This window comes from Triticum dicoccoides, chromosome 5B (genome assembly GCF_002162155.2).
Source record: "Triticum dicoccoides isolate Atlit2015 ecotype Zavitan chromosome 5B, WEW_v2.0, whole genome shotgun sequence".
NCBI lineage: Eukaryota > Viridiplantae > Streptophyta > Magnoliopsida > Poales > Poaceae > Triticum > Triticum dicoccoides.
Genome location: NC_041389.1, coordinates 492,834,025 through 492,847,285, shown reverse-complemented (window position 1 = coordinate 492,847,285; position 13,261 = coordinate 492,834,025). Strand labels below are relative to the sequence as shown.

At 49.4% G+C, this 13,261-nt stretch overlaps 2 protein-coding genes across 2 annotated transcripts; one reads left to right on the top strand and one right to left on the bottom strand.

Annotated features, from left to right (window-relative positions):
• The first annotated feature begins 1,559 nt into the window (after positions 1-1,559).
• Positions 1,560-3,559, top strand: LOC119305876. Its single transcript, XM_037582278.1, has 4 exons — positions 1,560-1,775; positions 2,043-2,110; positions 2,218-2,832; positions 2,921-3,559. Exons 1-4 carry the CDS (start codon positions 1,673-1,675, stop codon positions 3,200-3,202), a joined length of 1,068 nt encoding a protein of 355 aa, XP_037438175.1. The 5' UTR covers positions 1,560-1,672; the 3' UTR covers positions 3,203-3,559.
• A 4,395-nt stretch (positions 3,560-7,954) lies between these two features.
• Positions 7,955-11,116, bottom strand: LOC119311105 (U11/U12 small nuclear ribonucleoprotein 35 kDa protein-like). Its single transcript, XM_037586735.1, has 8 exons — positions 10,835-11,116; positions 10,616-10,713; positions 10,456-10,507; positions 10,037-10,107; positions 9,851-9,941; positions 9,693-9,768; positions 9,492-9,570; positions 7,955-8,974 (listed from the first exon to the last, which is right to left on the bottom strand). The coding sequence occupies exons 1-8, from the start codon at positions 10,980-10,982 to the stop codon at positions 8,252-8,254; spliced, it is 1,338 nt and encodes a 445-aa protein (XP_037442632.1). The 5' UTR covers positions 10,983-11,116; the 3' UTR covers positions 7,955-8,251.
• Between the last annotated feature and the right edge of the window lie 2,145 nt (positions 11,117-13,261).

The window sequence follows — 13,261 nt, the reverse complement described above, 5'->3', positions numbered from 1 at the left end:
AATGGTAGTACATGACTAGAGGTAAAAATTACAACCAGGTCCATGAACCATGTAGTGACACGCCGGCGACTACAAACACTAGAGCGAGCCAAGGGCGCGCCGCCGTCATCGCCCCTCCCTCACCGGAGCCGAGCAGACCTTGTTGTAGTATACGGTCGGGAGTATGTGTTTAGCGAGTTTTTTTTTACTACTAGTGAGAATTGCTAGGACTGATTACTACTTCCTCCATCCCATAATACAAGAGCGTTTTCGACACTGCACGAAGTAAACTCTTGTGATGTGGCGTCCTCGTCGGTCTTGTGGAAAGCAAGGTTGGGGCATGGTGAGCTAAAGATCGTCAACTCCATGCATGCTCACTGGCATGTCTGAAGCTGGCTGGTGCAGAGTGCACCCAGGACAGTAGTCAGTAGTTGTTGATGACGTGCGGCACATGAAGGGCCCCAAGGTCGGTTCCGGCTTTCTCTGTTGCCGTGGACTCGCTGACTCGGACCAATGCGGAGGTGGAGCTGGGTGTCGACGGCCCTCGTCAAGGTAATCAATCCTTTTGTACTGACTGATCCGTTGCTGGGTGTAGAAAACTGGACAATTGTCAGGCCTATGCTGACAGTCATACTGTACACAGTAGTACCTTTCATTTGTCATGTGGTGGAGGCGATAATTCAGCGTTGATTCTTGATAGGTTCATACTTCATACCAAGAAGGAAACTAATGTATTGCGATGAGTGTCTGTGTTCTTGATGCATTGCTGTGTATGCCTGACGACATTGATCAATCGGTTGTGCTCCTCTGTAAGTGATGGCCAACTGGTTGCAGGTGGCGCGCACCAGAATGTTTGATCAAGACTAGATGAGATGGCGTCGCCGGAGCACCTAGATCTGACCATACATGTGGAGTCTGAAACCAGTTGAGTTCACTGCTGTCCCCGAGACTTCGTTTGTGCTGTAAGTTCAGTTAAACATTCAGTTTTTAGAACAAATTCAGTTTCAGCTAGTAAATATTCAGAATTTTAGAACAAACAGAAAGACAAACAAGAACATACATGCATGCTCCTATTTATGGATGGCTTTCTTTGCTTTGGTGAGCTTTGGGTGATACTCTAGTTACAAACGCCAGAAGCATAATGTGCATATTTTCTCAAAGTAGCAAGTGACTGAATGTGGGATCAAAAGTAGAAGAACAGAACATGAACTGGAAAAGGAGAGATGTGATGTCCTCTACTTCTGTTGCTATGGGCATGGAAATCACATATGCATGGCCTTTTTCCCTGTTGCTCCCTAGCTCAGCATATGCAAGCACCATTCTTCTTTGAACAAAAAAATAATAATGTTTGCGCTTTGTAAACTGATTTCGTATGTGGCGCATCTTCCTAAACTTTTACAAACAAACAGCTTCAGAAGACAGATACGATCTCTGAAATTAAACAAAAGTTTTACTTTGGGTAGAAAGTTTTCACTAGTTGAACAGAAGGGGGTTCTGAAGCGAATTTTGAGAGCATGCTTGAGCTGAATGCAAAGTGTACAAGAACAGAGCCGCTCACGTGCCCATCCCTTCCCTCCCCTCCCTTCCTCACTCCTCGGCCTCCTCTCTCTCCCACTCACTCACGCGCGCGCACACGGAGCTAGCCAAAGGAAGGGGAGAGGAATTGCCATTTCGGGAAGTAAAAGGGGAACCGATGGCCGCCGGCGACGTCGCGACGGTGTTCCTCGAGATGAGCCTCGGCACCCGCCTCGCCGTCTCCTTCCCCGCGTCGTCCACCACCGTCGCCGATCTCAAGCGTACGTACCATTTTCTTTGAGCTGTTCTTGCTTGTCTACCTGGCTGGCTGCTTGGCCGGCTTCAAGCTACGACGAATGAACCAATCCTCCTGCCTCTAGAACAGATCTTGGCATTTTAATTCTTTCTCTTGGTTGCAATTGCAAATCGAGTCGAATCAATTCGGCCTGAGCTGACAAAACCCCAATCCTCTTCTTCTTCTTTCTTGCGGCGAAAAACCCCAATCTTCAATTAATGTTCTTTTTCGGGTGTGGATTGGTTTGTACCAGGCATAGTGAGCCACGAGCACGCCGCATCTTTTCCCCACCTTGGCCAGATCGCCGTCCAATCCATCAAGGTATGCTTGCATCACTGTCCAATTCATCATGGAATTCGTCCGATCCATGAATTTTAACATGGCCGCTCCGCTGATCAATGTTGCTGCTCTGCTGCTGCCTTGAGCAGGTCGACCAGGGAGGCTCGTGGTTCCACCTCGCCGACTCCATGGCCGTCCGGGATACTTTCCGGTTCCAAGGGATCAACGAACGCTGGCACCTGCAGGTAGACGCATCTCTGCAAGTTGACCAAGAGATGGTCACCCAGGGGCACAGCGGCGGCGCAAACTCTGCAAATCACTCTGCACCTGCGCCTGGTCGTCGTCATGGATACGAGGGGTCGTCGAGCAGGAGGTGCCGCAAGGCATCAAGCTCTGATGAGATGCTGCCTGATCAGGTTGAAGATGAAGTTGAAGTTGAAGCTGAAGCTCAAGTCAAGCAACCATTGCCAGCCAAGGGCGAAAGAAGCAGCGACGGGGCAGTAAAAGACACAGAACAGGGGGCATGGGGGAGAAGGCTGCGGCCGAGGACTCAAGTTACTAAAACACCAATTACTTTGTCAAGCAGCAGCAGCAGCAGCAGCTCAGACTCGGAGGAAACGGACACCAACACCGTCGGCGGCAGCTCCGAGTCGGAGGAAATGGACATCAACACCGTCGACGCGCCGGCGCCGCACACGCCGACGCCGCAGTTCGTCGTCGAGCTCAAGAAATGCCACTTTGTGAAGCAGAATGGGCAGTACCTGGTGAGAGCGTCTCTTCACTCTACTCGATCACATGCGCGCGCACTTTCCTTCTTCTAACAAACTCCTTCCGCCTCCGCCTCCGACGCAGAACGTGCCGATGGAGTTCGGCGTTGTGCACCGGTACACCGAGAAGAAGAAGGTGCTGCTGCGGATGGGGGGCGAGTCGTGGGCCGTCAACCTCAAGCACGGCCTCACGCCCACCGGCAGGCCCCGCACGTCCCTCCGGTACGGGTGGGACCAGTTCCGCGTCGACAACCGCCTCCGCGCGGGCGAGACCTGCTTCTTCCGAGCCCTCCCCGGGGACGACGGCGGCGACCACCATGTGCTCAAGGTGGAGGTGCGCAGGCTAGACGGCAGCTACGCAACCTGATGTGCCTCCATTGATTCGTTGCCATCTCAAGGACCTCCGGAATTAGAATGCAATGCACATTGCATCGTCGTAGTAGCTCAAGATTAATATGGTCATTGCTCCTTCTACTTGTGTTTCGCTTGGATGTGCATGCTACTTTCTATCAACTTTTCTATTTCCCTAATTGTTAGATTCGTATGACAATCTGTTGTGCTGGCTACCTGTAGGTGGAACCTAAAAATGTATTGTGCTAACTTGCTAGCTTCTATGCACGGAACCTGAAGAATGTGTTGTGCTATTATAGAATGCTTTGTGACAATGCATTGTGATAGCTTCAATGTGTATCTAGAATATGAAGATGTGATCTCACCTTCTGTCTCTCTATCATGTCTATGTCATTTTCTTCTTATCTTTTTTGAAAGGGCCATTTCTAGCTTTCATGTCATTAGCAGGAAACTGTTTTTTTTAGCAGGAAACTGTTGTAGTTCACGAACCAGGAAGTTGCTCTCCGTGAAGGTGAATAGTTCACCAACAGGGGAGGTATAAATGGTGTATGCACACCTTTGCATTTGTGCATGCCTAAAAACGGGAGGAATTTTTAATTTTGGCAACAAAATGCGGAGGATTGAGTGTTGCTTTGTGCAAAATGAGGAAGAATTCAACCTAGGATGATAAAATTACATATGAACATTTCACAAATCACAACCCATATGCCCATCCCTTGATGAATTCAAACCTAGCCATTAGAAATTTTGACATGACATATGTTTTTTCAAAATAACACACTTCATTAATTGCAAATAACTGTTACATCATCTATAAGAAGAGGTACAATATCCTCCAATGTCTCCTGAAACCAATCACTAGTTGTGGAAAATTTAGCTAATCTAACAAGTTCATGGGCAACCTTATTCGCTTCTCTATAACGATGTTCAAAACTAGTGAGAGGAAAATCACAAGCCAGAAAATAACAATCCTCAAAAACTGTCCTTGCCGTTCCTGTAGACCATCCACCATTCTTCACTGTATCAATGACATCAGTATTATCAGAGTTAATAACAAGCCGATTGCAACCCGCTCTTTGTGAAAGAGACAAGCCAAACCCTAGAGCCCAAGCTTCTGCCGTGAGAACATCAACGCACCAATCAATCTTTCAGTTTCCACCTATGTTTAACTTTGGACTTTTGAATCGCATAGCAATTGGCTCATAAGTAAAAAAAAGACTGAAGTGCATAATTGACATCTCAAAGAGATTTGTGTTTGCACCGGCAATAAATATAAATGGTGTATACGCAATAAGGGAAATATGAATGTTGTATCGCCTACCCTGAGCGCGTGACAATGGCCGGGTCGGCAAAAAGGAACGTCACGCTGCCGGTATGCAACGTATTCAGCATGCCGCATGAAAATAAAAACTTATAGGAAACGCAACCGCCTTAACCAAAAGATCGGAACACCTTGATTCGCACAAGACGAGAGATGACCTGACCTCTCTGATCTGTTGCCCACAACCCAAGACGGCTCGCGCGGAGGAAACAACCCGGCATGCCGTGAATGAGGCTGCACCTCCCGTACACGGGTGGGACCAACGAGTGCTTACAGGAAGGGGCTGCACGTGAGCCGGCAACGCGGAGGCCATCCAATCTCCGACTAGCGCAGGCAAACCAGCCTGTTAGAGGGCACGCAGCCCCATGGGGGGGGACGCCGACAAGTGGGTTCGGCCTCCCAATCGTGTGTGGGACGTCGCACGCGAGCGCGGCTGAACCCACAACTTGACAGTGGCCCAGGGTGCCCCTGTGGGCACCCGTCATGGACCCCCGAGGCACATCATCAGGGGTACGCCGCCCGGACAGATCAGATGGCACAGAGAGCCCCAGAGAGGCACCCGTGGCACACCACCGAACAACGTACGACGCGGAGAGCCCTAAGGAGGCACCCGCGGCCCACCATCACACAATGGACTGCACGAAGGGCACTCTTGCCAGCGGACGCCCTCAGGAGGCGGGTACTCCAGCATCCTTTGTAGGAGTAATGAGCAATACAAAATTGCCTAACAAAGACTAAGCTTGTATTGCACAAACACTAGGAGAGACGCTAGTTATATTGCACTTGTGGGCACGATTTGCTACTTGGCACCAACCTATACATGCAAGCATAAAGTTTCCCTTCCAAATATCCTATGTATATCTTTTGATGCTCACTCTTTGCTTATAAGCTTTGATCTTTCTTTTTTCTTGTTTTTTTCACTTTCTCATACTTTCCACTATTCTTATTGAGTCTCAACCAAGGCAAGTATCATAAGATATGCACATGAGTAAGCTATCACACCAATGATGTTATCGCTATCACTAAGGTGCTCAAATTTTCACGAAGCCCGGCAATACTTGAATAGCTAGTCTCAATAGGTATGAAGATGTACACAAAGAACGGTGGGGCTATCAAAGTTAATGGCAAGGAAGGAAACGAGTGTGATGGGATGGATACCTTCATCACACTTAACCTTTCACGTAGTCGAGGGTAACCAGCCTTGCTTCTGGTTATTGGAGTCAAATGATGGATAGTCATCATCGATGTCGAGATTCATTGTTTTATGTAGTCGATGGAGAGCTACAATCTTCCCTTGGTGGTTTTTTATATAGATGGTACCCAATGGTCACTCTGGGGAAGCGTTGGTGATGAATTGGTGACACAAGTGTGATGGTGGGTGGAGGGGTTCCAGTGTCGATGAAAAACCTCCAAATTTGTTTTGTCAAATGATGTGGATACCTATGCAAGAGCCTCGGGCACATTGATATATTCAAACGAGCCCAAGAACGCTCAAATCGGCAGTGCAGATGAAGAAGTTATGGCCAAAACGGTGAATCAGCCGAGGCTGGAATTATCAGGGGCAGTAGTACTGGCCCTGCAGTGAAATTGAAGTACCATTCCCCATGGATTCTACACCAACACCCCAATCTCCAAATGGGCCAATGATTAGAGCACGTGCAAGCGCCATACAAGAAGAGTTTAAGTCGCTCCTCTTTGAACTAGCGTTCACTTGACTTGAGACATGACTACTACCTAAAGCGAAGACCTTGTGCATACTCAAGTACTCCTCCGTTCCAAATTACTCGTCGTGCTTTTAGTTTAAATTTGAACTAAAACCACGACGAGTAATTCGGAACGGAGGGAGTACACGGAAGAGACCATGGAGAAGCTAGGGAGCAAGGCCAAGCCATGGAGGAAGAGGAATACCGAGAGGAAGAAGAGAAGGAGCCAAGTCTTGAAGCAGGCAGTACTATCGACCCTCCGAGCGGTACTACCACCTTGCCGCAAGCAGTATTGTCGCCCCCCTGTCCCATACTACTTGCCTCGGCGCCATCGAAACTTCCGCGCCTTCTACCACTCCACTACCGTCCGACCACTAGAACCTCTGACTTGGAAGCGACACTTCACTAGCGCTGGCAAGGAACTACCACATATCCTTGAATTAGCAGTACTTACGGCCCTAACACCGGTACTACTGGCCGACGGCTCCAACGCGAACAACTGCCATGTGGTCGTTACTATCGGCCCTGACCACGGTAGTACTGCCCAGCGGTACTACCTCCATCATCCCGGTACTACCGGCATGCCTGTGCGTAGAGTGTAGGGCCACGACCCTTGTATTCCTCTCTCGCCCCCTAGACTATAAGTTCTCCTCTCCTAGCTCAGGAATAGGGTTAGCAAAGCATATTAGACTAAATTGAGAGATCTTTGCTCCATGTACCTCCTAGAGGAACAAGACCTTCATCTTGGGAGAAGGATCTCTCAATATCACAAGACCTGCATCTTGGGAGAAGGATCTCATCATAGATCATCAAGCCCTCGTCTCTCTTTGGGATTTGGTAAGAACCCTACCTTGTTACTTGTTTCCCTTTGTTGAGTGCCAGCGGATGGAAGCTTCTTGGTGGCCAGCGATCTCCTTTTGCCTGAGTAATCAGTAGAACTGTAGTGTTCCAAGCTCAAAAAAAAGGATAGCCCTGCCGCTGCCGTCCGAGTGCCCCTTTTTTAGAGATTGGGAAAGAATGAGTCAATTGTGTGGCAAAAAATTTGTCGCACACACAACATTGTTCTCTTTTTTTAACATTCAAATCCCTCATTATTCATTGGTCACAATAGTTACATCACTGATAATAGCCGCAGGGGGCTCATCTAACCAAGTTTCAAGATTGGAAAATCTAGCTAATTCATGGGCTATTAGATTAGCTTCTCTAGGGCAATGTTCATAGATTACATGAGAAAAACTCGGGACATGTGATAACAGTCTTCAAAGACAGCTGCCGCAAGACCAGCAAACGGACCTCCTTCATGCATAGTTGTGATTACATCGGCATTATCAGAGTTGATTATCATTCGCTTACCCCGACTGATTGAGGTAGACTCAAACCAAATCGCAACGCCATAGGTTCTGCCATAAAAGCATCCACACAAACATCAAGCTTCTCATTCATCGTTGCTATGAAGGTACCTCTATCATCTCTCAGAATTGCACCAATTGCACCTTGAAGAAAATCAGAGTCGAAAGCGGCTTCAGCATTCAATTTCACATATCCCTTGATCGGTTTAGACCACCCACCTCACTTCGGTTTTGCCTCAGGAGAGTAAGCAACCTGAAAGTTTGGACAGCATTGTTCTTTGTGTGGCCTTTTTGCATCGTTGGATCGTCCAGAGATATAAATTTTATTCAAACAATGCCTATGTATCGATACCAAAATCCGTTGATCGCAACAAATGCTAGTACCACACTAGTCAGGGTCATCAAATCAAAATTATTCAAGCAACGTCTATACCAAGATCATTTCATAAAATTGCACGCTATACTTACAGTCAGGGATCCAACCTAAATTACCAGAGCTAGAATTACAACTATCCCAACTGCTCAGGAACAAACCGTGGATCCTACACATACGGCGAGCGGTGTCGCCTGGCAAGACAAACACCCGACAACCAAACAGAGCCTACACAGAGCGACGAACCTCATCAAATCAAGCGAGCAGCACGTAGGCCAGGGATCCACAAGTTTTTCACAGAACGGAAATGGCAGACATCTTACTGGCTATAATCTCGGCTCTCGGATCTCCTGGAGCGAGCATGGTCGCCGTGGCGGGAACGGCTGCTGCCGCCGTGATGCCTCTGCTCCCGATGAGATCGACGGCGAGGGCTGGGGCCGGCTTCGGTGGAGGTTCCTCCTCTTCTGACACTGCCATCCTCCGTGCCAGGAGACACCTCTCCCGGCTCTCGGCTCTTCCTCCGCTTGCGATGACCGCCGCCGTCGTATTCAGCAGGGCTTCTGTGTCTGCTGTGGCTGCTGGTATCTCCAGGCTCTCGGCTTTTCCTTCGCTTGCGGCGATCGGCGTCGTCTTCGGTTGGGCTTCTCCGCCTACTGTGGCTCCTCCTGATATCTCCAGGCTCTCGGCTTCGTCTTCGCTTGCGATGATGATCGCCATCGTCTTCGGCTGGGCTTACATGCCTATCATAGCTGCTGGTATCTCCCTGCTCTCGGTGGGTTTTTTGCTTGCGATGGTCACGGCCGCCTTCAGTTGGGCTTCTCTGCCTGCTGTAGGTGCTTTCCTCCCTAGATGACCTTATCCTCCTTTGTGATTCTTCCCTGTGGTCATGGCTGCTTTTGCCCCTGCGCGGGCTGCCTTCATCTTCAGTTGGACTTCTCTGCCTTCTGTAGGTGCTATCAGCCATGTCCTTGGACCTTCTCCTAGGAGGTGGCGACTCTTCCCTATCAACATTGTCTCCTTTTCGTCTTGGTGGTGGGGGAACCTGTGATGGTGGGAGTTGACAGCGTTATTCCACTCCACTCCATGGCAGTAAGCAGGCATGGAATAACTAAACTAGACGTCTAGACCCCAACTACAACACACATGAATGTAAATGTAAGGCATATCACAGGATAGCAGAGTGAATAAAAATCGCTTTGTGAGCACACACAAATGCAATGGTTAACTTTCCAGTTTTCCTCCATGTCCTCGTGTGGGTTCAATAATGACAATAGTGAGTGCATATGTGCGCTAAAAGTACATATAAGAAATATTACTCCTTCTTAGTCTTTAAACATAATAATGGTTTCACTCTCTCTTTGCAATTTCTATGAGTAAATGTTTTCTCTGGAAATATCATGAATTTGCTCTTTGCATCTTTTACCATTTAAAGATAAATTGACATGCTCACATTTCTAACAGGGTTAATCTTAGAACATTTTAGTGCTAATACCTCGTATATTTAAACAACATCTCCCGTTAGCAGTACAAGGTAAGAGTGGCAAAGTAAAAAAAATTACCTCAAAACGTGTCATATACCGCCCCTCAGGTGGCGGTGGGATCCCGAGCTTTTTGAGTTCATCATAAGGAATAGGCCGCCTGCATTTTATAGAAGTGCACATTGTTACTGCATGTCCAAAAACTCCAAAATGCAATTCGCCAAAGTGTCAAGGCTCTTCTAGTAAGAAATATTGAAATGTAATAGATGCTTGGGTTCATACAAGGGAGCACGAAATGGCCTCTCTCGACCTCCAAATCGAAGCTGGCCAGACTCTTTCTTCCCTCCAAGTCCTCCTCCTATAAAAGGGCAATTCAAAGTAGCATGAAGATCATCTCAAGTATTCTGCCTTCTATATTATACTTCAGCAGGGTCACATACCTAGCCTCCTTGGTATCCATCCAGGCATAAGTTGCTGCCTATAGTAGTCTACGATCACTTCACTGCCATCGATAATGGAATGGTGTGCATCCTGGAATAGTTTTCCTTTAGATTTCACATATACCTAGAATACAGCAGTAGCAAACAAACAGGCAAAAGAACTTGAGAACATTATGCAGCCAATACCTCATAGGCACGGCGCATCTCTTTGTCTGTTTCATACTCTACAAACGCATAACCACGAGAAGCACCAGTAACTGCAGATAAACAGTATGATAAATACAAAGTAAAGCCACACAATGAAGCAATGATGTTTGCTGTCTACTGGCAAGAACAACCGAAACAATGCTGCGACATTAGCCAGTAGTTGATCTGAAAATCTGAAAACTCATGCTATATTTCTAAGATTATTGAGAATATAAAACTCCCCATTCATTCATTCTTACAAGAAAGTAGTGCATTGTTCAACTATGTGCTCGCTGCGATTTCAATCGGGATGAAGTGTACTGATGCTATTTTCACAGGAACAGTAACATGCTCTGCAAAAGCAAGGTTCGCTCTCGACTAACACTGAAAAAAATCGAGGAACAAAATGCTCAACTCACCAATATCCCGCACCAGCCGCATGCTCTTCACTTTCCCGTACCTGCCCATGGCCTGCTCCAAACAGGGAATAGACGGAACAACAGCTCCGACCGTCAGACAGGGAGGTCACAGCATCAAACCCAAGACACCAGCAGCAAAAGAGACGAGAGAGACGCGCACCTTCCGGACCGTGTCGTCGTCGGTGAGGCGGGAGAGGTGCCCGACGAAGACCGTGCAGTAGGGGTCGCCGGCGGCCTTGGGATCCCCGAACGGATCATCTGGAGAAAGAGGGGGACAGGGGGGAAAACAGATACAGAGTGAGTCGCGCAGCGTTGATGCGCGAATGGGAGAGGAGCGGAACGGGGGGAGAGGATGGGGATGGGGGCGGAGAGGACGCACAGAGGCCGGCGGTGGAGCAGAGGAGGGCGCGGAGGACGGCGTTGTCGTGGGGGGCGACGTCCGTGCCGTCGATGCTGCCCGCCTGAATCGGGTGGTACTTGTCCGCGTAGAACACCGCGCCCGAGCTACCGCCGACGCCGACTCTCATCTCGCCTCCGCTGCCGCCGGCCGCTACCTGCCGACCACCCTGCGCCGCCGGTGGGAGAGAGAGAGGGAGCTGGGGGCTGGGGCCGCGGCTGCTCAGGAGGGCCAGCGGAAGAGATGGGCCGGACCAGACCGGATCGGAAGGTTGGCTCGGTCGGTGTAGTGGTGTGGCTGTGGTGTTCACACCGTGGCAACCAGACCAGGCAGTAGGCCAACACAACTCAAAAAAAAAGAGGCAGTAGGGCAATAGTTCGAACTCGAGTAAAGTCTGAAAAAAACCTTGAACTCGTACGTCCGCTGAAATTAAACCCTGACCTCCTAATCCCTGAAGTTTGTACCCCATACTTACTGATCCCGATCAATTCTGACCCTATTCAAGTCTAGACTAGTTTGGTGCAGTAGGTACAAACCCAGTCCTCACCGGGATCACCCACTAATCTCACTGACTGGGTAGACCCACATATCATATTCATCTTCTCGCTCGACCTCTTTCTCTCCTCTCCCCATAACTGCATCTGCTTCTGCTAGACTGCTGCACACAAAATGAAATGACACGGCAGCTCGGTTATGCTGGTTGTGCGGGGGGCCAACGAGGGGCTTACCGGCCAGTGGCAATGTGGCATGCAGCCCTGTGAAGCATCTTTACCTTTGCTAATGGCGCGCGTGATGGTGCAGAGACAGGTGGAGCGCAGCTCCATGGAGAGGAACCGAGGAAGACGGCATCCGATGGCTAGTAGTACAAGTTTTCTGCAGCTGCATTTGGGAAGCTAGCTAGCCTCAAGGATCCATCAGTTCCTTTCTCTACACGTGCGTGTCTTCGAGATCGACCAATCGATCAAAGAGTGGCTTCAGTACTTACGCTCCTAGCGCAGGCCGCGACACAGCCGCTTCGAGCAAGTTGAGCGCGGACCGGTGGCCTTAGCGCCCTGCAGCGTCACTGCGGCGACATCGTACGCGGCGGCGACCATCTCGGGCGTCCAGTACGTGCCCAGATCCCAAACCTCTGACCGTCGTCGCGGACGCATGTGGAGTTGTGGACCCGTCTCCCATCCTTCCTCCGCTTGACTGTCGGCCCATCACTACCGTCGCGAGACGACCTCGGCAGCTCGATTTGCAAGGGCGTGCGGTACCACGCAAGATAGGAAGGAACAACGGGAGGAGGGAGATGAATATGACGTGTGGCCCATTATTGTCAGTTAGAATAGCAGGTGAATTCAGTTGGATTGTGTTTTTTCCCGGTGTGCCAAACGCATACAAGGTGGACATTGACCAGGATTGACAAGTATAGAGTGCCAATTTCAGGGATTAGAAGGTGAGGGTTTAATTTCGACCGGATGTACGAATTCAAGGTTTTTTTTAGACTTTACTCTTCGAACTCCCAAGGAACTTCTTTTTTTTCGAAAAACTTTCAATCTATTCATCTTCAATCATGGCAGTACAACGAACACCAGAAATAAAAATTACATCCAGATCCGTAGACCATCTAGCGACGACTACAAGCACTGAAGCGAGCTGAAGGCGCGCCGCCGTCATCACCCCTCCATCGCCGGAGTCGGGCACAACTTGTTGTAGTAGACAATCGGGAAGTCGTCGTGCTAAGGCCCCATAGGACCAGCGCACCAGAACAGCAACCGCCGCCGATGAAGAATAACGTAGGTTGGAAGGATTCAACCCGAAGACACACGAACGTAGACGAACAACGACGAGATCCGAGCAAACCCACCAAAGATAGATCCACCGGAGACACACCTCCACATGCCCACCAACGATGCTAGATGCACCGCCGAAACGGGGGGCTAGGCAGGGAGACCTTTATTCCATCTTCAGGGAGCCGCCGCCGTCTCGCCTTCCTGAGCATGACACAAACCTAACAAGACAGGAAAAAAGACTAAAAACGGAGCCCTCCCGCCGGTCCTTGGCAGGATCCACCGCGCCCCATGGCCCTAGGGCCACCAGAGACGAGGCAGACCTGCGGCGGCGCCGGCGAGGCAGACCTGCGGCGGCGCCGGCGAGAGGCAAAAACCCTAGCTTTCTGTCTTGATCTTCCAAACGAACTTCTTATTTTGGCGACTACTCCGTAGGCATGTATTGCACTATCATCTCACCAGACACCGGCATTACAAGGCGCACGGATAAATTCAACCCATCTACACGAGATAGATAGAAAACGTAAAATTCTCCGCGATTTCTGCGGAAAATTGCCTACCCGAGAGGCCTACATTTCTGCGGAAAATTGCCTACCCATTCTCACATAATTAGGAGCAGCCAAGCAGATAACAAAAA